Source organism: Apus apus, chromosome 2, assembly GCF_020740795.1.
Source record: "Apus apus isolate bApuApu2 chromosome 2, bApuApu2.pri.cur, whole genome shotgun sequence".
Taxonomy (NCBI): Eukaryota; Metazoa; Chordata; class Aves; order Apodiformes; family Apodidae; genus Apus; species Apus apus.
Window position 1 is genome coordinate 107,443,130 of NC_067283.1, and position 22,178 is coordinate 107,465,307.

The 22,178-nt window shown below is 41.1% G+C and overlaps 1 protein-coding gene across 1 annotated transcript; it reads right to left on the reverse strand.

Moving 5' to 3' along the window:
- Window positions 1–844: 844 nt before the first annotated feature.
- Window positions 845–20,339, reverse strand: USP14 (ubiquitin specific peptidase 14). Its single transcript, XM_051610486.1, has 16 exons — window positions 20,127–20,339; window positions 17,658–17,803; window positions 17,020–17,052; window positions 15,378–15,482; window positions 13,679–13,782; window positions 11,505–11,563; window positions 9,516–9,646; window positions 9,121–9,201; window positions 8,302–8,378; window positions 6,739–6,853; window positions 5,610–5,675; window positions 5,193–5,285; window positions 4,166–4,294; window positions 3,063–3,123; window positions 1,782–1,889; window positions 845–1,658 (listed from the first exon to the last, which is right to left on the reverse strand). Exons 1-16 carry the CDS (start codon window positions 20,140–20,142, stop codon window positions 1,507–1,509), a joined length of 1,476 nt encoding a protein of 491 aa, XP_051466446.1. The 5' UTR covers window positions 20,143–20,339; the 3' UTR covers window positions 845–1,506.
- Window positions 20,340–22,178: the final 1,839 nt, after the last annotated feature.

Here is a 22,178-nt window from a genome sequence, read left to right on the forward strand (position 1 = left end):
TTTCTGGAAAGGAAAAAGGGCTAACCTTTTATAACCATCAGACTGTGACCAGTAATAAAAGATCAATCGTTCTTACAGATGTAAGGTCATGTAATTGTTCAGAACAGAAGGCTCTTTTCAACTGCTAACAGCAGCTTTAAGAGGAAATTTTGATCACAGGAGCACAACTGGGAAAATGTAGCTCCTCCTGGCAGCACAGGCACTGTCTTTCCTTCCTCCTAAGCACAAGACAGAACAAGCCTTTAAAAACAGGAGTGCACTGTTCCTATGGGGAACACAGGAACTGAGCCAGTGCTGCAGTGCAGCTTCCTTCATGGAAGGAAGCCTTTAAGCATCATGCAACTTGGTTTAAAATACAGCCCTAGGCCTTTGGGATGCTCCCAGAGGAAGCTGTGCAGTGAGGGCAGCAGCGTGACAACCAGCAACACAAAGTTGTGAGGCAGAAAAAGTAGCTGGGAACTGAAGCCAGTGTCCCCAGAGGAGGGTAGAAGAGGAAGGTCCTCTCCAAGCAAGCGAGGCACAGTAAAACTCACCCCACTGTTCCCTGTCAGTGAAGACATAACTGAAGGCATTTCCTACGAATAGGGACTGGCTCTCCCAGAAAGGAGTGGGACACATTAAAAACCAGAGCCCCTACAGAGAGGCTGAGTCCTTTTGCTGGCCTAGTGCTGTCCAGGCTGCAGCCAACACCGACACTTGTTCACTGCAGCCTCCCACCAGCAGAGAGCTGCTGCACTCCTGTGGGGAAGGAACACAAGGCACCGTAAGTAAGCAAACCCCAGTTTTGCAGCCACCATACCTGACTTACCAAGTAAAGAGTAACAGGACAGAAGATAGATCCCTATGGCTTTAAAAAAGTGGCTTTATTACACAACTTTTGAGACATTCATCAGCAGTGGCCCAAGAAGTGAAAACAAACACATACTAACTACACTACCAAGACATGAACTGGTTTTAATGGAGACACATTATTGATCACAATTTATTTCAAGGTCATGAGATGCCAGCAACAGAACAGACTGAATGGGCAGGTCAGGCTGGACAAAGATCTGATTGTAGCCATGGCTGTTGGCTATGGGCAGCAGCACTGAGTTACGCAACAAGGCAACAGTTTCTCTTCTGCCTTCCTAACAAAACTGCCAGGTAAGGCCAAGGATGGACTGCTACTGAACTGTGGTATAAACCATGCAAGAGTAACAAATGTGAGAACGGGTGTGTAATAAATACTTGATGAGATTAGAGGGGGGGTGCGGGCAGAGGCTCATTAAAAAAAAAAAAATATCTTCTGCAAGACATTAAAGCTATTTTAGATGTTGTCACCACCACAGTGGGCAGTCCAGTCCAGCAGTGACTAATTGGTACATGGATCAGTTTTGAAACAATATCCCTCTTCACCTGAAAAGGTTTGAACAAATGATTTATCCACTTGCTAAAGCTCTGGGGTTAAAGATGTGATCAGTAATCAACATTTATTTCACACTTAGGCAGAACGACTAAAACTGAAGACTACTGTTCAGCTTCATCTTCAATTACTTCAATTCTGCGAGGCCCGTAGAGTAGAACATAAGCTATATGCCAGTCTCCACCCCCAGATAATCTCAGAATATCTTCAGGTGTAACAATGCTGACTTTATCATCATCAAACTTAATCCATTCATCTGCAAGACAAACAAGAGGATTATTTGTAATTTAGGTACACAAAATATAAGCCTGCTGGAAGCCACTTACATGAAAGAAGCTGTGAAAGGTGGTTAAGAGTGCTGTGATTTTGGTTTTTTTACCTTGTTTCCTTTTAACCCAAGACACGTAATGTCCAGAGGAACTTGATCTGCCTTGATGTGTGAGCACTGCCTGCAGGTCATAATAGCCACAGTTATTAGAACCAATATCTGAAAGAAGAGGGGGGAAAACGGTTCTGTGAGCCTTACCATGAGCAGTTTTAGCATTTTTAACAGCACACAACCCAAAGATGCACCAGCCCCACTGCAGCACTATTGGTGTGTGAAACCCCATGTAGAGCACAGTCTAAATCACTGTGAACCAGAAGCAGCAGCTCTCAGCCAGGACAGCCCCTCAGGAAACTGAGCATGTTGTCCATTTCCGTGACATAAATAAGTATCCTGGGTGTAATGCAAATGCAGGAGCATAAAGCATTAAAACCACCAGGTATGGTCAGTGAACGTTCTGGATGGGTTGGGCCAATACCTGCTTCCAACACCAGCTGCTGTCTGCATCCAAGGGGAGCCATGAAACTGCAAGGACAGAGGTGCAGAGCATGGGCTGTACGGTGCCGCTGCTGGGAACACCCGGCTGCATCAACCACTCCACAGTCAGCTCAGTTACACTATTCCATTTTCCAATGGAAAAAAGTCACTAATTCCCAACGTACCAAGAAGGGTGTTACAGTCCCCAACACATCCTAACAGCACTTCCCAGCACTCCAGCATGTAACAGGTTTTCACTGTGCCCTCCAGCTAGTCAAACAGCCCCCTGACCCCCCTATACTGCGCCACACAAGCCTCAGGCAGCAGTGGATGGTAACAATCTGGGTACACCAGACCTCCACAATAATTTCTGCACAGTGTCCTCGACATGAGGGTGAATGCATAGGGCATTCATGCTCCAAGCCCCCCATTCAGCCTGGAGAAGAGAAGGCTTTGGGAAGACCTCACAGCAGCCTTCCAGTGCCTGAAGGTGCCTACAGGAAAGCTGGGGAAGGAATTTTTACAAGGGCTTGTAGTGATAGGACAAGAGTTAATAGTTTTAAACTGGAAGAGGACAGATTCAGGTGAGACATCAGGAGGAAATTATTCACCATGAGGGTGGTGAGTCAATGGCCCAGGTTGCCCAGAGAAAGGGTGGATGCCCCCTCCCTGAAAGTGTTCAAGGCCAGGCTGGATGGGGCTCTGAGCAACCTGATCTAGTGGGAGGTGTCCCTGCCCATGCAGGGGGGGTGGAACTAGATGGTCCCTTTAAGTTCTCAAAATATTCCTACAATTACATAAACTTAAACATGAGTAAACAGAAAGTTACTTGAAAATAGATTTATATCCTGTACTCACCATCAGGAAAAGAAAACGGTTCATATTTGACTTCTTTCTGTGCACCATCACTTTTGCTAGACTGAAAAACAGAATATGCTGAATTAATGTGGAATGGTTTTGAGAAACCTTTAGCACAATCACAGCACGTTCATTCAAAGATAAGCCTAAACATTTTCTATTCAGCTTCAATCAAGATCCATTACTATGCTGTATTTCTAGCTGGACATCCAAAAGCCTAATCTGAACAAGCCCACATATTGCCTAGACTGTTTACCCACCAGATTTACAGGCTTGAAGCACAAGAACAATTCTGAAATTGAAGATTTTATTCCTTGTTAAGGACCTACTAACAGCAGAAGTGGCAACAAGAAAGGACTGGAGACACTCTGCATGCCAGGACATTCTGTTTAAAATTAGCACTCTTTCCTTGCTCCTAACTGTAAAAAGAGATGCAAGTCTTACTCAAATCTATTAAATGAAACTGTTAGAGGAGTTAGGCCAGGAGGAATAAGCAAGCTTGAAAAAAACATGGCTTAAAAACAACAGTTACAGCTCTTCTATTTTTCCCTTCATTGAAGAAAGGCAAGTCAGTTTTAGAGGATGTAGACAGGGTAGGAGATGAAACCATTTACCAAATTTTTAGGATACAAACTTTTAGCTCACTAGTACTTAAATGGTATCAGTCAAACACGTAGTACTCTCTTGTACAACCCCTTTCCAGCTGGCAAGGAGGAAATCGTGACCTATACTCCACTAAACAGTGACCCACCAGCAAGCAATGATGCTTGAAGAGAATAATTTTCTGTCATTCAGAGAAAACATTTAGGCATAACACTGGTAAGGAGAAGCACTGCATTTCAATACATTTTGAAATCGAAATGTAAGCAAGATGTTTGTCTACAGCATTTAACACTTCTCATCCAGCAGTCATACCAAAGCAGATACTGTATTTTCATGAAACTCCACCAAAAAAATCTAAAGCTCAATATCAAGGTGTTTGAATGCCAAATAAGAAAACAATATATTTAAGGAATTAAATTATTCTCTAGTCCTTATTGTAACCCAATTTCAGATGTACGACTTATTTGACCAAACGTCCATGAAACTGCCAGAAGACTTACATTCTTTGGCTGCTGATTTACTTTTTTATCTTCTAAATCTTTGAATTTTGATCGATAAGAAACCATTTTTTCCTGAAGGTCTGGAGTACACAGCTCATACACATCCAACATAAGAGGAAATTTAACATCCTAGGAAATAAAAAGCATAAAGATTGTTAGGAGAATTTGGTACTCCCCTTGAAAGTGTTCTCCCATAGGATGAGAACACTAAGTGCAACATCACATTTATGACAACTTAAACTACAGAAATGTTGCTGACTGTACTTATCTAAAGGGCTACAATACCTTCACAGAAGAATGCCTTATTCAGTACAAATAAAACATCATGAATTACTACATCGAATATAAATATTTAGATTCTTTATTATCAGCTGTCATACTTTTATACTACAGAAATACCTATGCAGAATGACTGTGCACTTGCAAAACGTTGTGTTACCCAAACTTCTAAAATAGTTATCATGTGCCTTCAGGCTTTATTCCCTTGCTTGTCTTGTAAGGAACAGGCATCATCTAGCATGATGTTCCCTGGGCAGCCAAGGAGGTTTATCAGCCAAGGCCAAGAGAAAGCAAAACTGGAACATTTAGATGGTTCTTGCATTTGTCAGTCAGAAAGTCAGACATCTAAAATAAGTAATACAGGAAGTGTTGTTACCATAAACATTTCTCACCAACTTTAGAACTGTCCAGTTACTGAAAGCATGGCCCTTTCCTTAATTAAACATTCTCCTCTGAACCACTGATGAAGAAAGATCAATAAACATCCTTAACAGTATGGGAGCAAATTCACTTCTGTCCCTCACTTCTTGCCCCAGCCTATTTGGAAGTACGGTTTGCCACACACCATCACAACTGGGAACAAAGCTACTTTGTATTTAAGCAAAGAAACTGCACTGTTAATATTTTTAAATGCAATTTAAAAGCAAATTATTTAGTAAATAGGCTTCAAGGATTAGTTGTCTACCTACAATAAAAACTCATTGAGAAACAGAGGAACTGAATTTGAATATGCAGAAAACTTACTCACCTTAAGAACTTTGGCATTCACAGATTCTTTCTCTTTGTAAAAAAATCTAACCATCTGAATAGTCAGGTACGCTGGCAAGCGACTAATTTTAGACTACAAAAAAAAGTCAGAAGAAGCTATTACTTTAGATATTCACAGATCTTTTACACCTTAAACACTGCTCATCCTGAATTAAAGGCTATTCTGGGGACATATTTGTGCACAAACACATAAGAATGCAACAAGGCCTCCTAATCTGCAGCTCTGTATAGCGGTGTACTAAAAAAAAGTTTTCAACTGGTCTTAAATTTCTTGGTAGTGGATATTCAGATGTTTTAGAACATAAATCACATGCTGCTGCAGGAATACTTTGTGTTTTGGGACAGAAAACTGACAGTTGACAAGAATAATAAAGAGAGCAACAAAAGCACCACTCACAGATTTGATATAGAGTGCATTTCTCTGCAGGGTTGGAGAGAGTTTGGTGATTTCCTCTTGAAGACGCTGTTAAAAACAAAAGGTAATAACACACATGTTCACCATAAAGCATAGCTGAAAGAAAAGCACAGCACAGATAAGCAACCATAAACTAAGCCTTGTTCTGCCAGTCTCTTCTGTTGCTATCAGCCATTACAATGCACAGAATTATGAAATTTCTTGGCAGAAAGACCATACCTGTTCATTCGTTCAGCTCCAGGCTCATTCCTGAGCCTTGACAACATTAGGTTTCTAACTGCAGAAAGTGTGATTCTGTAGGAGCTTGCAACTGGATTTGGTAATGAATTTTAAATGGATTTGGTTATGTATGCATCATGTCATGCTTGGAACACAACTAAAGAAAATCTGAAGCTTCTTCTGATGGGAATATTTGTACATTATCTCAACTCTCAGTCTAAAGCAGACAGAGCTGCATATAAGGAGACAGGTGGTGACAATCTGCTTTCAGAGACCCTCCAAATTCAGGGAAAGTCTCGCTTGGTTGTTAATGTTGTGACTCTCTTGCTACAGCCAATCCAGCATAAGAATTTTAGAAGACCTTTTTCTGGCCTGGAAGTGAGGTCCTTTTTTTCATAATACTCTTAATTTGTGAGCATTAACTATTTTTTCTTATTTTTCCTCCTAGATTTCATCAAAACAGAAAAGCTGATTAAAAGATTACTTCAAAAACAGTAAAATTAAATGTAATTGTTCCATCATCTGTTTGATTTTCTCAGCAACCAAAATGCCACTCTATCTTAAAATTGACTTCTGGACTTTTTGGGAATTGTTTACAGCATGCTTAAATCATGATACTGCTCAGTCTGAAGAGAAAGCCAACCGAACAAACAAGTAGCAAATTGGCTTGCACTTGGTTACCTGCATGAGGATCACATCAGGGTCAAGAAAACACTCTGATGAAGTCTGCTTTATGTTAACACACAATTCATTTTCACTGCCATCTTCCCATTGAACACCAAAGAAAATCTTGGAACTTCATAAAGCTTGGACAGCAGACCCCAATTCCAAGTCACAGACTGAAACCACAGGTTATTTAGAATTTAAGTTAATAACAGTTGTGGTAACTTACCAATTTTAGTCCTGTAAACAGATATTTAACTTCTTGATTGATGAAGCAGCTAAGCTGAAGCAGATTCTCCTTTCCTTTAGTCACTTCCTCTTCTTCAGCTTCTGTACATTTCATGCTTCACAAAATTAAGGAAAACCATCATGCACCAAGAGCTGAACTATTGCTCCAGTGAAAACAACATGCTGAACAGCACAGTAATTTAAACTAATCCTGTGCTTGTGCACCAATACTACTTTTACTTCTCATAATATCAAAAAGAAGATTTGAAACAGCCTTTCCTTCTAACCAATCTGTTCCTTTGTGTGTCTAATAATAAGCAGCAGCTCAGGCAGACAGCATACCAAAAAAAAAAAGTAAGTTTTTAATCAACATTTAATCTTGTGAGGCCTGCTTTGTTCTATACTTCTCCCCCTCACCAGCCAACCCCCATGACACAAATCATGCTAGCTGGGTGCCAATATTAAGTTATGAAGCCTTCCTGCAACATTATGCTCCATTGTTGTTTACAATTAATAAAGTTCTTCTGTTCCTGTTGCTGGCCAGACTTCCTCTTTCTCCCTTCAACACACACAGCCTCCTCTCCCTGCCTCATTCATGTACTCTTCATTGAAATGAAGTCTGTTTCTTCATTATTTTCTACATATTCTTCTAATTGTTCTGTCTAAACCCTTCTTTTTCATACTTCTACCCCCATCTTTTTCTCTCATCCACTTCCTAACTAGATATTTTTCTAACTCTTCTGAATGCCTCTATTCTACACATGCTGCCATAATCACACCTGGAAGGTTTGCAACACTACTTTCCTACCAAGTCTCTTCCTCGTGTCACTGGTCTGTGCATCACTCCTTAGCTACTCGCCCCCTCCTCCCAACTATGTCAAACATCAAAATACAGGAAGAGAGAGGCATGACTCTTCCCTTAAAAAAGGCCTTTTCATTACTACCTAGCTATGAGATGCAGTACATCATCTAAGGGGATGTTTTTATTTGGGACAAGCTGGGATTTTGGAGTGGAGAAGTGGGAAGAGGGTAATAGTTAGCATGAGATGCGAGACTCGTGATCATATGTTTTTTGTCCTTACTATAAAAAAGCTACTATAAAGTTGGCAGCTGCATCTCTAGAAATCAAGCTATCTTTTGTGCATGTTTAGTATGCCAAGTGCATCAGCAACACTCCCTTACAAGCCAAAAAAAAAGGCCATTTAGAACAATGATTACTTTTATTTGGATACAACATGTCAGCATCCTTCAAGTAGATAACTGGTAATCTTCTCTGGGGAGGAAATCTGATATATAAATTCGGGGGGGGAGGGCTTTCTGTAAATTTCCACTACCTTCCCGTAAATTTCCACTAGCTTCCCTTCCTACATCATCCTCTCTCTCAAAGTATATACAATCTTAAACTGAAGTTCTGTGTACTCCTGCAATACACCATTCCCTCTCTTCCCCAACACACACTTTTATGTTCTATACTATTCTGAAGGGTGCTTTTCATGCTCACTGCAGTCAACTGCTAAAGTGTGAAATTATCCTTCTTCATGTCTTGCCTTAGTCTTTAGGATACGCTGTTTCAAATTCAATGCTGAAGAACTGATCAATTAAACTCTTCTTTTTAGAAGATGCTGTAGCTCCAGAGTCTGTCTGTAAAACAAATTTTCTTATGATTTAACTTTAAATAGCACGTAAAGACAATCTTCTTTACAGATAAAATAACCCCACTGATTTAAATTCTTTAAGGCCTTTTCCTTCATATATCTATACGTGCATTTTCTCCTAGTCAATCTCCCTACACAATATAAAACTTTAAAAACAAATACGTTTCTAGCACGCTATTAAAGCCACCTCAAAGCATATTAGCAAGTAAGATTTCAATCAGGAAGTCACACCTCCCTCCCTCCCAACTTATATCCATCTTAAATTTTAGAGTAGTCTATCAGATTTTTTGCCACTGCTCAACACTCCCCGGAAAAAGGTTTACAGAAAAAGAAGAAAGTCAGTCCAGTAAAGTCTTGGGAAAAACATTAAGTAACTTCTTATCAGGTTTGAAATAATACACTTTTTTCAGAAAGAGTTCTTGTGTGTTAAATTCACAAGTTATCAGGGCCAGCTCCTGCATACTCAGTCATCACCACCCTGGTCCAACACATGCCTTACAAAGCCTAAAGAGAAAGTATTCCTATAGCACATTCCATAGCACTGCTGACATGAAACAGGTACCATTATGCTGACTGGACACATCAGAAAGAATTTCACTTACTGAACTACATACACATGTTAAAGAACTCACAAAATAAGACAATAAGATAATTATTAGCTAAAAATATATGAAGCACAAGTACAATATTACAAATCTTAACTCTGGCTAGAGTAAGACTACAATTACCTCCATAACTGTATCACCTTCTATGCCTTCCAGCTTCTGCTGTAGTACCCTCATCATCTGCACCCAGCATTCATTGGCATCCTAGGAAGGGAACAGAATGTTAAATCTGACTAGCAGTGTTATGATTTAGTAATTAAACTCATCAATCTTTGCACTATAAAAACAAAGGATTCCTTAACTAAGAATCTCTCCCTATTCCACCATACATTTTCAGAGATAGCACTTGATATTACATTCAACTTTTCTATACAATACAAAAGCAAATACTTTAATGGAATAAATTATTTTCATGGGAGAATAGAATTTAATAAATAAATAGAATTTAAAATACTCTTGTTCTAAACTTCCAATGTACTATAGAATTTTCAAACAATAAGCTACTAATGGTTCTTTACCTGTTGAAGGTACTGGCCTTGATCGCCTTTCTCTGCAAACTGTGGGAAGGCCATATGTAAAAACTGCAGGAGAATGATAGGTGGGATACTGGAGGAAGTTTTATCCATGGAATCAAACAAGTCTCTAAGAGCTTGGAGAAAAAGTAAGTGAATTCTTTCAGAAGTGGAAAAACAATTCAAACATGGCAGGAAGTTTAAAAAGAATAGTGAAACAGCAGCAACATTTAAAGACTGATCATTTAACAGTGTCCAATTTGATCTTTCCAAAGCAGGACCAAAATTGCCACGTGTCATAACAGGTGCACCTAAGATCTCATTTGTGAACACGATTTTGCAAGCATAAGATGGCAATTCTGAGAGTTTGGCACATAGTGCCTTATCTTTGCTGGCTGCTAACAACAAAAAACCAAAACAACTTTGAGCAGTAAAGATTTCATTTGAGGAACATGTTTATACAAGAGGACTACACCTAGAGAATGTGTAGCAGGCATTGACGATCTATCCTCTAGAGCAACTTACACTTCATCAAAACTTCCATTTTTTCCAACTAAAACATCTAGAAAATACTCATGCTTAATTTAAGACCCAGGAAAAAAAGATACGTGTATGCACAGGTGCAGAAAAGTTCATAACTATGTGCAATTCCATGCTACTGACTGCATGACAATACACATGGCTCTTTTTTGCTCCAGACACACTACGTCTTATCTACCCAGGTTAAAGCACTTTAAATCCAAAAATCACTTCAGAGACACCTGTTAATCCTCACAACAATCCTGTGAGGTAGGCAACAGTCTGCATGATCACTAATTTACAAGTGGAGAGATGAGTGAATGATACTCTTGAATAAATGAATATAGGCAAGATTACAAGGAACCAAGGTCAGTTGCTTCCTCTCTTTAAGAAATATCTTCACTGACCTTGATAAGACAGACAACTGATATGACACAGCAATTAAAAAAAATGCCGTAAGTGTCATGCAGGAGTTCTTGACCAGCTCAGCACCTAAGAATCAACTAATCATTTAAACTATGAAGATTCCTAAAAAGCAGAACTGTCACCTTAAAAAAAAAAATATATATAAAAATAACAAGGGACACAAAGTAAAGGCAGTGAAAAGGGGAGGGGCAGGCATGGCTGTATAGAGTAACCATTGAACTTACCACCCCAAAATTCGATCAGCAGGCATACCCACAAACTGGACCTTTCCTTCCTTATACTGTTTTGTTTTTCCTTAAATGGACTGGTAGAAATCCCAGTGTCCTGGCCCAGCATCTTAGTGGGGCAATGAAATAGAGTAAAAAAAGAAAAAGTGGACAAGTAGTACCCTTGTTCAAGTGTAAGGGGTCTAACTAGAATTCTAGTTAGAACTTGGAGATACGGGGCCATTGTGAGCTCCCACATTGTAAGCACTCAGACCACCACAACTGAGCAACTTTCCTTTTGAAGACACTACTTTCTATTTCACTTATGAAATCTGGATTTTTAGGGTAAACCTAAGACCAATGGTAAAGCATGCTACCACCTCAGCAATAATGCTCAGCCAGTAAATCACATTAAAAAAAAAAAACGAAATATATATTCTAGGAGAACGGCATCAGCCTACCATTAAGTGAAACAAAGTACTGTACACTAAAATATTTCTACACTAAATGATCAACAGATGGATGCAGTCTGCTTTAGGAAGTTCCAATCACTTTATGCCTACATGCAAACCAGAGATACAAATGGTTTATATCTGAGCCTAGGTCATATTTCAATATCTTTTTCCTAGTGTGCAGCTAACATGCAGCGATGTATGCTTTGCTGTTATGGTCAGAATAACCTTTAGAGACACAAACAACAGAGTAAAATGAATCCTCCAGTGCTAGCAGATCTGAAATTCCTAAGAAATATGCACTAAAAAAAAAAAAAAATATGTAGAGCTTTTCATCTGCAGTTAGCAGGAAATCACACAGCCTAAACCTATGCTCTACTCTAAACACCAACCTGCAGTGATGTATTGAGCAGAGGCCATTTCTCCTGAAGCTCTTAAGGCACCACCATACCTAAAAGAGAATAAAAATACTTTGTATGCAATTAAGTACAATCAAGAAGACCAGCCAAGCTTTTTAATCAGAAAACAGGAAGCAGCTGGATTTATTTAAATGTATCAAAAGAAATCAATCACCAAAACAGAAGTAACTGTAGATAAGATTTACTCACACTTGCCTGAAAGTCTCAGCTATTTTACAAGCACTGCATGGAAGCAAAGGAAAACTGGCATCCTTGAGACAATAAATGCAGACTAAGAAGTCTGGACACATCACTGCTGTGTCTCTAATCCTTTTGCCTCAAAAATTCAACCTATTTTTAAAGAAACTGAGAAAAAGTCTGAATAAAAGCTACCCCATTTCTGAAACATTTGCCACAGCTTTTTCTGACACATGCTAAAAACCACCTTGAAGGAGAGATGGCAGATAAAATGCAGAGATGGAGGGCAGGCTTCCTTCCTCCCTTCAAAGCACAGACAAAAGAGAGAGAGGAGAAACATCCTTCTTAGGGAGATAAGTCCTACACTGAAAAAGCACAGGTGTCCACCCATATTACTAGAACTTAGCACTCTTGTTTGAATGATATCTTAATTTACCAGCTGCAGGAGGAACAGATGGCCTCCTCAAAGCATATGAGCACTCAAGCAAAAGGAGGGTCTCCTGCATGCTTTAATCTCAAGACTAAACTTTAAACATTCTGTCCATTGCTAGATGACAAGCAGGAAACTTTCCACCTGACATGCTACAAAACAACTCTCCTTGCAGAGATCAACAGAGCAGGGGGTGAGAAATAAAGCCATAATAGTCAGCTTTCCCAAGTCAGTTCTTTCACCTCTCTTCCACTGCCATATACCCTTCCATGCTGTTGTCAAGCAGAGGAAGGCCAAACACAGGCTAAGTCTCCAGGGGAAAACAGAGCAGCTGCCTGTGAATCTGACTTCCCACAGACTATCAGGCCACATCTTGTATTGCAGTCTGCCAGTTTTATAGGGTACATTTTGACATCTGATACACTAAATTTGTCAAAGACTCTGATTCAGTGCAGTAACTCAAAAGTCCTTTAAATGGAAATAAACAGACTTTTCTAAAAGGGTAATAATGAAACAAGAAAAAGCTTTAAAATAGAGGTTTTGTACTTCACAAACAGTTCTCAGTGCTAAATAATTAATGTTCACCTGCTAATAGAATGAAGAAAAATGTGTAAGTACTTAAATAACTACCGCTTACAATAATCTAGAATATCCTGTTCAGTACCAAGGTAACAAGAAAGCTATGTTTTTTAAACTAATTAAGTTAACCCTAAGATGGTAATGGTCTACCTAATCCTCACTTTTTTCAAATACTGATGGTTTTCTCATTATAATTGATCTGGAGGAGAAACTCAGGCTCACATTGCCACGTATTCTTTTCTCCACCTATCATCGTAATTGTCAAGTTTCTTGTAAATTCCTCACCAAAAAAAATGGTCATTTTCACATTTCAGCCCATAAGAACAAAAAAAAAATATTCCGGAAAGTTATTCTACAATTAGAACAAATGAAACAAATTCCATAAGGGCATGTCTTCTGTCTCCTACACATTCACATAACACCAACTCCAGCTTATTGCAGTTTGTCTCCACAATACCACCCATGCTCCTATCTCAGAGCTTCCTGCTGTACCTCCAAGCACCAAATGTTGGTAACCGAAAGTCAGAATTTCATGCCTAAAAACACCTTTTGCAACACAGCCATTAAAAAAATATTCCTCAAAGGAACAGGACTCCCTTACAATTCTTTTATACAGAGCAAGACTGTACAAACTAACACTAGTAAACAGGGTTAGGAGTTCAGTAGCTTGTTTAAGCATTTTAACCAGTCTTGATACAGACTAATTTTTAGCTAGGCAAACCACATTCTCTCCACTAAAAGACAGTTCCAAGAAATACAGTCTTAAGTTCTTTAAAAAGTACCGACTAACACAGCCATAGGATAAACTTTAATCGATCACTATGTTAATCTTGAATAGATTTGAAGAGTAACAAACTGTTACAATAATCCATACCAGTGTAAAGATGAGTGTCGCACAAAGTATCTATTTTGTAAGGTAAAGAAAACATTTTTGTCCTGATATTTTTGTACTGAACCCTACCTTTTAAGGGCCTCTTTCACTTCTGGCACTGAGCGGATACACTGAACCGTAGCATTCATGTAGCAAGTGTTGCCAAGGTTTGTCAATCCACATGGTAACTCCATCTACCAAAAAACATACAAGGGTTCTTGAAGGTCTGAGAGAGACGTGCAACCATTTTTGTATAAACGCTGTCATTTGACATAAGCTTTTAAGAAAGGGAATTATCAGAGACGTGCAAAATCTGGAATATTCCATCAAGCTTTATGAAATTTTTCAGATCCATTTTCTGATTATATTAATCATTTCACCATTTAGTGCTTTTAGAGCACATCCAGGGATGCTTTGAGGTATTTTTTCTGTGCATGTTATGAGCGTATTCTTCAAGCAGGCAGACATTCGGAAAATGGAATTATGACCTCATTCAAGTTTTGACCTTAAAATTGTATTTCCATGAAATTTCCACATGAATACATTCATAGAAAACAGTGACATTTTAATCAAAATCAGTTTTTCAGTGAAACTCTGAATGTGATCAAGTTCATAGTTAGAAACAAAAGCTTTATTTGAACTCCTCTCCTGAAGCTTGCAACAGATCACTAATTTGATCCTTTCAGGCAACTTGGATTTCTAAAGTTTTGACAAATGTGAAAGCAAACTAATAACTAAACTGACCAGTTTCAGAAACAACTATAAATGACAATATAATAGCATTTTTCTTTTATATTTTTTTTTTCCCTTTTTCATCCTGCATATCTGAGTAGTTGTCAGGGAAAAGCACATAGTTTAATGAAATTGAAGTAGTACTGCATACCGATACCACTGAATTATTTTAGCAAGAGAATTCATTTAGCTGTGTGCTCCATTTTTAATGAGCACATGCAGCACAGACAACTGAATTTGGATGTAAACAAACATTTTACTCAGAGAAATGCAATGTGCCCCACTTCTTCAACATGTTATCCGATACTGAATCATCTCACTGTTTGTCTCAGTTACCTCAAAGTCTGTGCATATAGTTAGTCTCAAAAAATGCATAAATATCCTTCACCTCCTACCTTCTGGTGCCATGGAAAGCATTACAGACTGAAGTAGATCCGTTTTCATACAGACATGCATAAAAATATTCCCATTCTGCATGCACAGTTGACAACAGTCATGGAATTAATTGTGTCAAAGAGATCCTACCTAGTTCAAATGACTGATGAGAAAATTAAGCCTCTCCAATTGTAAAAAAGGAAACAATTCAAAAAGAAGTTATTTCATGAAAAAAAAAAACTGTTAATTATGCTTTTTCATACCCACATAAAAGAAAACACATAATCTATTCCAATAATATCAAACTTATTTTCATTTTTCATAGAGAAAAAATTATCTAATACTACTAACACAGAGAAACAAGCAAAGTCCAGGACATTAATACAGCATGGGCAATAGAACTTTGTCTTCAAAAACATCAGCAAGGCTATTTTTAGAAAATTTACTAAGCTGCCTGCTTACAGAAAAAAACAACATTAGCTATACAACTTTAATTTTAAAGCCCAGACTTCTCAACACTGCGACCAGCTGCGTCATCAACATAAATTTGCATTTCTTTGAGAAGCTATAAATGCTACGCAGACATTAGAGTTTCAAAATCAATTTTTAAGCAAATGCAAGCATTTAAAAGCTTGCCATTATTCAAAGGTTTACAAGACACCAAAGTCTGAAATATGCTTACAGCTGAAGCCAACTGCTCCTCTGTCATGTCTTCTACAAAGACAGGTCGAGCAATCGGCTCTTCCGGAAGCGCATCTGCAGAACCCATCATTAATAAGGTCATCCCCTTGAAACACAGTAAAAACAGTGGTAAGTATTTAAGGGCAGTTATTCACTTAAAAAAATATAAATAAAATCATTAAGCTCTTGATTTATTTCAGCTATTTCCCCAAAAATAAACACAATCTTTCCCTAAGTTTACAGAACTGATACTGCACTGCTGTTTCTTAAAGGTGTACCTTAACTTTCTCCTTGTCTAGAAAATACAGCTACCTGACCATGCAAGATTCTGATGGGGACTAAATTTAACATTCATTAAATACCTCCAAGTGAAGTGCTTAGAAAAGCTCTCTTCCTGATGGACCACTAGGGATCAAGTATCTTCAACACTTCACTCTTTCCCCTAAGTCTTAGAGTACAGCTTGAAACCATAGCACAGCTAAAATCCGATTTGAAAGAAGCTTCAGCGTTTGAGCTTCTCAAGCCACAGAGTTTCAAGTTCTCAAATTCAAAATTATCTAAACAACAACAAAAATATCCCCCATCTTTAGCCAAGAATCTGGGGAAACATTTCAGATAGATGTATACAATATGATCTGTCAAAGGGGGAGAAAATGGCTATGTGGGCCCTAAAAAAGAATGTGCTAAGGAAAAGGATGAACAACAGGATGGAAAGAAAGTGTTTTGACAGTGTAAATAAATCCCTAGAACTTGTACATAACATCATTAAAATTAATAAAGACACCAATTAGCATAACAGTAGGCAGAAAAGAGCAAGACTATTATGTACTGGTAGTTCTGCTGAATGGCTTTGCTACAAGAGCTGCAGCTACAAGCTGCTAATAGGTGCTCGTGAACTAATTACAAGGGTAAGAGTAATGCAATCTAATTCAATCTGCTCAGTGAAGAGCTGAGCAGAACCCACACCAAAAAGATGTTACAGGATACCTACCGAAAGTAAAATTACCAAAAAAACTCACACAAAAACCTTTAGGATTCCCAGTTACTATATTACATAGGTAAGAAACACAAATACACTGATTTTTTGTTTTCTTTTTGAACTGTTCGATGGTATGAATACCCATTACTGATGGCTTTGTTTTTAAACAGCAGCTGTTTAGTAGAGAACAAATTTCAGCAGGCTGACACAAAAGGAAACAAGCAGAGCTCTAACTTCAGGATTTTTAATGCCATGACTTTCCATGCTAGGGATGTTACAAGCACAAGGGACCACAGAGAGTGCCCAGGTTCACAAATTCTCTCTACATAACATCGCTTATTGTCATATTCACAGAGAAGCAGCACAGAAGGACAACTGGTCTGACCTAGAATACTTGTTGTAAAAAATAGAGAAATGATATGCCACCAAGTACTTCAGGAGGATAGTGTATTTTACCTAGTGATGACAAAAAAGTTTTTTTAAAAATCAATGGTGAGAACTCTGCTAGAATGCTTAGGTATGACAACTATAAAATTATTTTTCATCAAGGTCTGATTTTTTAAGAGCTACTCATTCAAACAGCAACAGCAAGAACTTGAAGCATTTCTTTAAACGCCAAAAGAAAAACCAAACTAGTAAAATGTAGTTATTCCTCAGAACTTACATTTTTTATTTTCAGGTTCCCCCAGTCATCATCCTGTATTAGAAATGAAATAAAAGATGAGTTAATTATCTTGCAGCAAAAGACAAGCAAGTATTTTCATTAATATTAATAACACTGTGTTTCATCCACAATTCCACAATATTAACTATTTAAACAACATCAAGTCTTGTCTGACTAAAATACAAGGCAGTCAAGTTGTCTTCTCAACAAGGTTTTTCATCTGTTGTTCAACACTGCTGAGCTGCAAACAACTTCCTGCAAGAAAGCTGCCTGTAACACATCACACTAGAAAGTCTCCAGCCAAGAAGTGCCAAGGAAACTTCCCTTAAATAAGCTAAAAAGCAAAAAGTTGCATTCAGATTCTGAACATTAAAAAGGAACAGAAAAATAGCCACCAAGCAGAGCAGTGTTTGATATAAAAGAGTGAAGAAGTGTTTTAAAACAGCAGTGTGCCTCCCAATCATTTAGCGACGAATGGCCAGTGTTTTCTAGCAGTAGGCAATGAATCATACAGAATTATTTCTGAAAAGCGTAGTCAGTTTAATACATAAAATGAAAGATCTTCTGGAGAAACACTGGCATTGTTCATCTTCTTATAATGTAAGTTAGAAATAATATAAAAAAACAGAGATTTCTACCTTCAGAGTTCCTCCTTTGACCATAACCTTCTGTCTAGCTGGCTGAACTCCAGTCAGTGCAAACAACTGGGCTTTGAAGACCATTGGAGGCTCATCGGTGTTAAGCTCCACACCATCGAATTTCTCTTTTCCCCATTTCACATTAACTGCAAAGAAAATGTTTTGAAATGAGATTATTTCCTAATATACAAAAATGTAATTACCAAGATTAACCAAGTATTTCAAATTCCAGACTTTATACCACCTCAAAATACACAGCTTTTATCTCTAAAACTTGTCAATAACCAATCTAAAGGAAACCTTTTCTACAAGGTGTCTCAGCCATCAGAACATAATATGTCCGAGTCATCTAAAAACATCCTACAAAGCCACTGTAAGCAACATACATACTTGAGAAACTTGATAAGCAACAAATACGTCTAATAGCAAGATAAATTATTTGGGCAAATCTCCATGAAAACAGCTCAAAAGCAACTCTCCCCATCTCTTGGCACCGTTCATTGCCAACAAATTTCTGAAGGAAGTTAAGATGTGTGATCCCCCAGTCCAGTTTTCCACAGCATTTCTGTTCTCCTTCAACGACAAACAATACCACGCTCTTTAAAAGCAAAGCAACAGTTTGAGAGCCATGGGTTTGGCTATCAGTGTCGTTCACGTGGAGCCACCTGAGGAGGTAAGTGTGCATCAAGACCAGGCCCATAAAACACCACACTTCCTGCTTCCTTCCCACGGAAGGTTAACCTGACAGTGTCCTCTACACCACCGTCACTGCTCTCCCCCTCAGCTTTGAAAGTGTTCATACAAACAATGTCCCTGCATGCAAATGCACACAACAGCTCCAGAAGCCCTGATAACAGTAAAAGGTGCAGGACTGGAATGAAGAACTGAAGTGAAATTTTGTCAGGTGAAGTGCAAGTCTTGATGCTGGAAGTGGGATCACCAGCAAAACAACAGAACAATACAAAGTCACGTTAACTTCACTTTAGCAAAGCTAGTACTAACCAAGAGTAGACAAAAATGCCTGGAATAAATAGTGTAGTTACACATCTTTGATCACTTCCTATGGCTATCACAGGCACACAAGGCTACTTTTGCAAGAGGAAGTTTTGGTGAAAATCTGCAAAGTATAGCATGCAGTTATTTCCTATGTGCACAGCAAGTGGCTGAAATATCATACTTTAAGAAAGATGTTTTAAAAAACCTTCCCAGGAGTTTCAGATTTCAGATGCATGCAGGGCTTGTGATGGGTAATAAGGAAAAATCAAAGCTTAGTCTAAACCAGCCTATAAAGCAATTCATATTACTGTTGGTTTTTCTTCAGTATTTCAAGCAGAAAGTATCTTCTGATCTTTTAAACCTTCTGATTTTTTTAAAAAAAAACCCACAATTTATTCTTTTGCATATTTCAGACCTACCAAGCACAAGTCTTTTCCCATTTTCCAGGAAGACAACCTACTCTGTCACTGAACAAATCAGGCCCATAGTTTTCATGTTTTGCATTTTGGAACAGTCACGCATTCACTGCTAAACATGCAGAAGAGTTAGCAGTTGTGATCCTGTAGGGTCATCGTTTCTGACAACTCAGTACTCAAGAGGAGGAAGATGAAGAGCACAAGCATCTTCTTTTCAGAGATTGCAACCGAAATGTCACCAAATGTTTTCAAAATAGAAGAGAAAGTTGTTAATTTGAAAACAAGAAGAAAAAGGAAGCAGGCGTTTGAACAGAAGACACAGCTTACACAGAAGCGTTAGAGTTCAGGAGAAGTCCTGTTAATACTGACACCAGGATTCCCATTTCCCAATCACAAACCAAAAAGCAGAGAAACAGGGACACAGGTGTGTACTGAGGCCGCCTACAATCTGCTCCTCGGGGAATAAAAACCCCTGAGGCCAGACCTGTGGAAGCGAAACACGCAACTGCTCCTAGAAGCGCCACTGGACGTTTTGCTGTTGCAGGCAACGCTACCAACTCCTCTTCACGGCAAGGAGAGAGAGTGGGATGCGATGCAGGTTAAGAAAACGCTAACCCCTTTGATTTTAACACGGAAACAAAGGAGCATTAAAGAGCGGAGGCAGGCGCGCCCGGCCCCGGAGGCGCGGGCGCAGCATTCCGGCTCGCCCGAGGGCCAGCAGCGCTCACCTCAGCGCAGCACAAGCAAACCGAGCTCGGGCAGCAGCCGGGCGCGGCGGCAGGCCTGGACACCCGCCGGCAGGCCCCGGCCCCGCCGCGGGAGCCCTCCCGGCGCCCCGGCCGGCCCAGGCCCGCGCCTCCCCGCCGGGCCGCCCGTCCCGGGGAGCCCCCGCCGCGGGGCCGGGGCGCAGCAGCAGGACGGGCAGGCCGCGGGAGGAGCCTCCCCCGGGCGGCGGCGGGAAGGGCCGGGCTGGGGCGGCGCGGGGGGAACTCGCGGCGGAGGCACCAGCGGCCCCGGGCGGCGGCGGGAACGGAACGGGGCGGCGGGGCCGACTCACCTGAGAAGAGCGGCATGGCGGGGCGGGGGGGGCTGCGAGAGCGCGGGGCGGGGAGAGGAGGAGGGCGGAGCGGGGTCAGCGGGCGGCGGGTCCCGGGGCGGGTGCGGGTCCGGGTGCGGGTGCGGGCGCGGCGGGTCCCCGGCCCGTCCCTCGGGGTCTCATTCAAACCGGCCCCGCAGGATGACGCTGCAAGCGGGGCCGCTCGCCGGAAGCGGGGCCAGCTGCGCGCGCAGCGCCGGAAGGGCGGGCGGGGCGGTGATGGCGGCGCTGGGGGGGGGCGCGGGGGGACGGGCGGGGACGGGTTCTGCGAGGGCGGCGGGGAGGGCGGGGTGCGGGGGGGTGAGGTTAGAGCCACGGAGGTGGTGAGGGGAGAGGAACGTCTGCCTTGTGAGGAGAGGCTGAGGGAGCTGGAGCTCTTCAGCCTGGAGGAGACTGAGGGGCGAGCTCGTCAGTGTTTACAGATACGTTAAGGGCGGGTGTCAGGAGGACGGAGCCAGGCTCTTCTCAGTGATGTCCAGTGATAGGACAAGGGGCAGTGGGTGCAAACTGGAGCACAGGAGGTTCCACATAAACATCAGAAAAACCTTCTTTCCTGTGAGAGTGACAGAGCACTGGAACAGGCTGCCCAGAGAGGCTGTGGAGTCTCCTTCTCTGGAGACATTCAGAACCCGCCTGGACACGTTCCTGTGTGATGTGCTCTGGGTGTTCCTGCCTGGCAGGGGGGTTGGACTAGATGATCTTTTGAGGTCCCTTCCAACCCCTGTGATTCTGTGACTCTGGTGAGGTGGGTTCCAGGCGTGCTGGTAGTTTGTCTGAAGGCTGTGATTGAGCAGGGACCAGAGGGAGGAAAAAGAGAAAGCGGTTGTGGGTGAAATGGGGTAATGGCTTTAAACTGAGAGAGGGGGGATTTAGGTTAGATACTAGAAAGAAATTCTTCACTGTAAGGGTGGTGAGGAACTGGAATGGGTTGCCCGGGGAGGCTGTTGATGCCCCATCCCTGGAGGGTTTTAAGGCCGGGTTGGAAGAGGTTTTGTGCAACCTCCAGGGTTAGTGACTTCTCCGCTTGCCTGGGCAGACTGTTCTAGTGCCTGACAACCCTGTAAATAAAGACTTTTTTCCTGATATCCAATCTAAACCTCCCCTGGCACAACAGAAGGCAATTTCCCCTTGTCCTATCACTTGTTACTGGGGAGAAGAGACCAACCCCCACCTTGCTACCACCTCCTTTCAGGTAGTTGCAGAGAGCAATAAGGTCTCCCCTCAGCCTCTGTCTTTCCAGGCTGAACAACCCCAGTTCCTTCAGCTGCTCCTTGTAAGGCTCATGCTCTAGACCCTTCAGCTTCTCGTTTCCCTTCTCTGGACTCGCTTCAGCACCGCAGTGTCTTTCTTGTATTACTTTGACTTGCTTAAAGGAGCTTTCTAGAAGAGCTTAGTCCAGTTCTAGGGTGAGATCCTGCACACCATCCATTCAGGTGGGTGCAAATCCCAGCTGTCTGCCCACATCTGCAGGATGTCTCCAGTCTAGCCGTGTATTCTTAGTACCAACAGTGACCTGTATAGAGGCCATTTATTTGTGACTCCTAAATGAAATTCAAATGCTCTGCACTCTGAAGGTGCAGAGAATACATTTCTCACCCTTGCAGAACCAGGTCTCGCAGACCGTGAGTTTTTAGGATGTAGCAAAGGCACTAGAGGGTGCTGCTTCCCACCCAGAGCTGGCCAGATGTGAGCCAGCTTGGATCCGAAAGCTGGGCCTGTATCACTAGCACAATACTGCTTGCAGGCCAACAGGCCTAGCAGGATTTATTAACGCTGGAAGGTGGTTCAGAGCAAGTCCAGATCTGCTTACAATAGGTTTTTACTCTGTGAAGTCTCCCGTGGCTCAGTTCTGAGGAGCACCAGCAGCAAGTGTGCCTTCAGACAGTACAAGCAGGTGCTGCCACACAGCGAAGGGCATGGGGAAGCAAGGCAAGCCCCTTTGCCAGCCTTGCTTCAGGCACCTCTGTGATGCCTGCAACAAAACAAAGAAGGTAGTTGTCCTGGTTTGAGCCA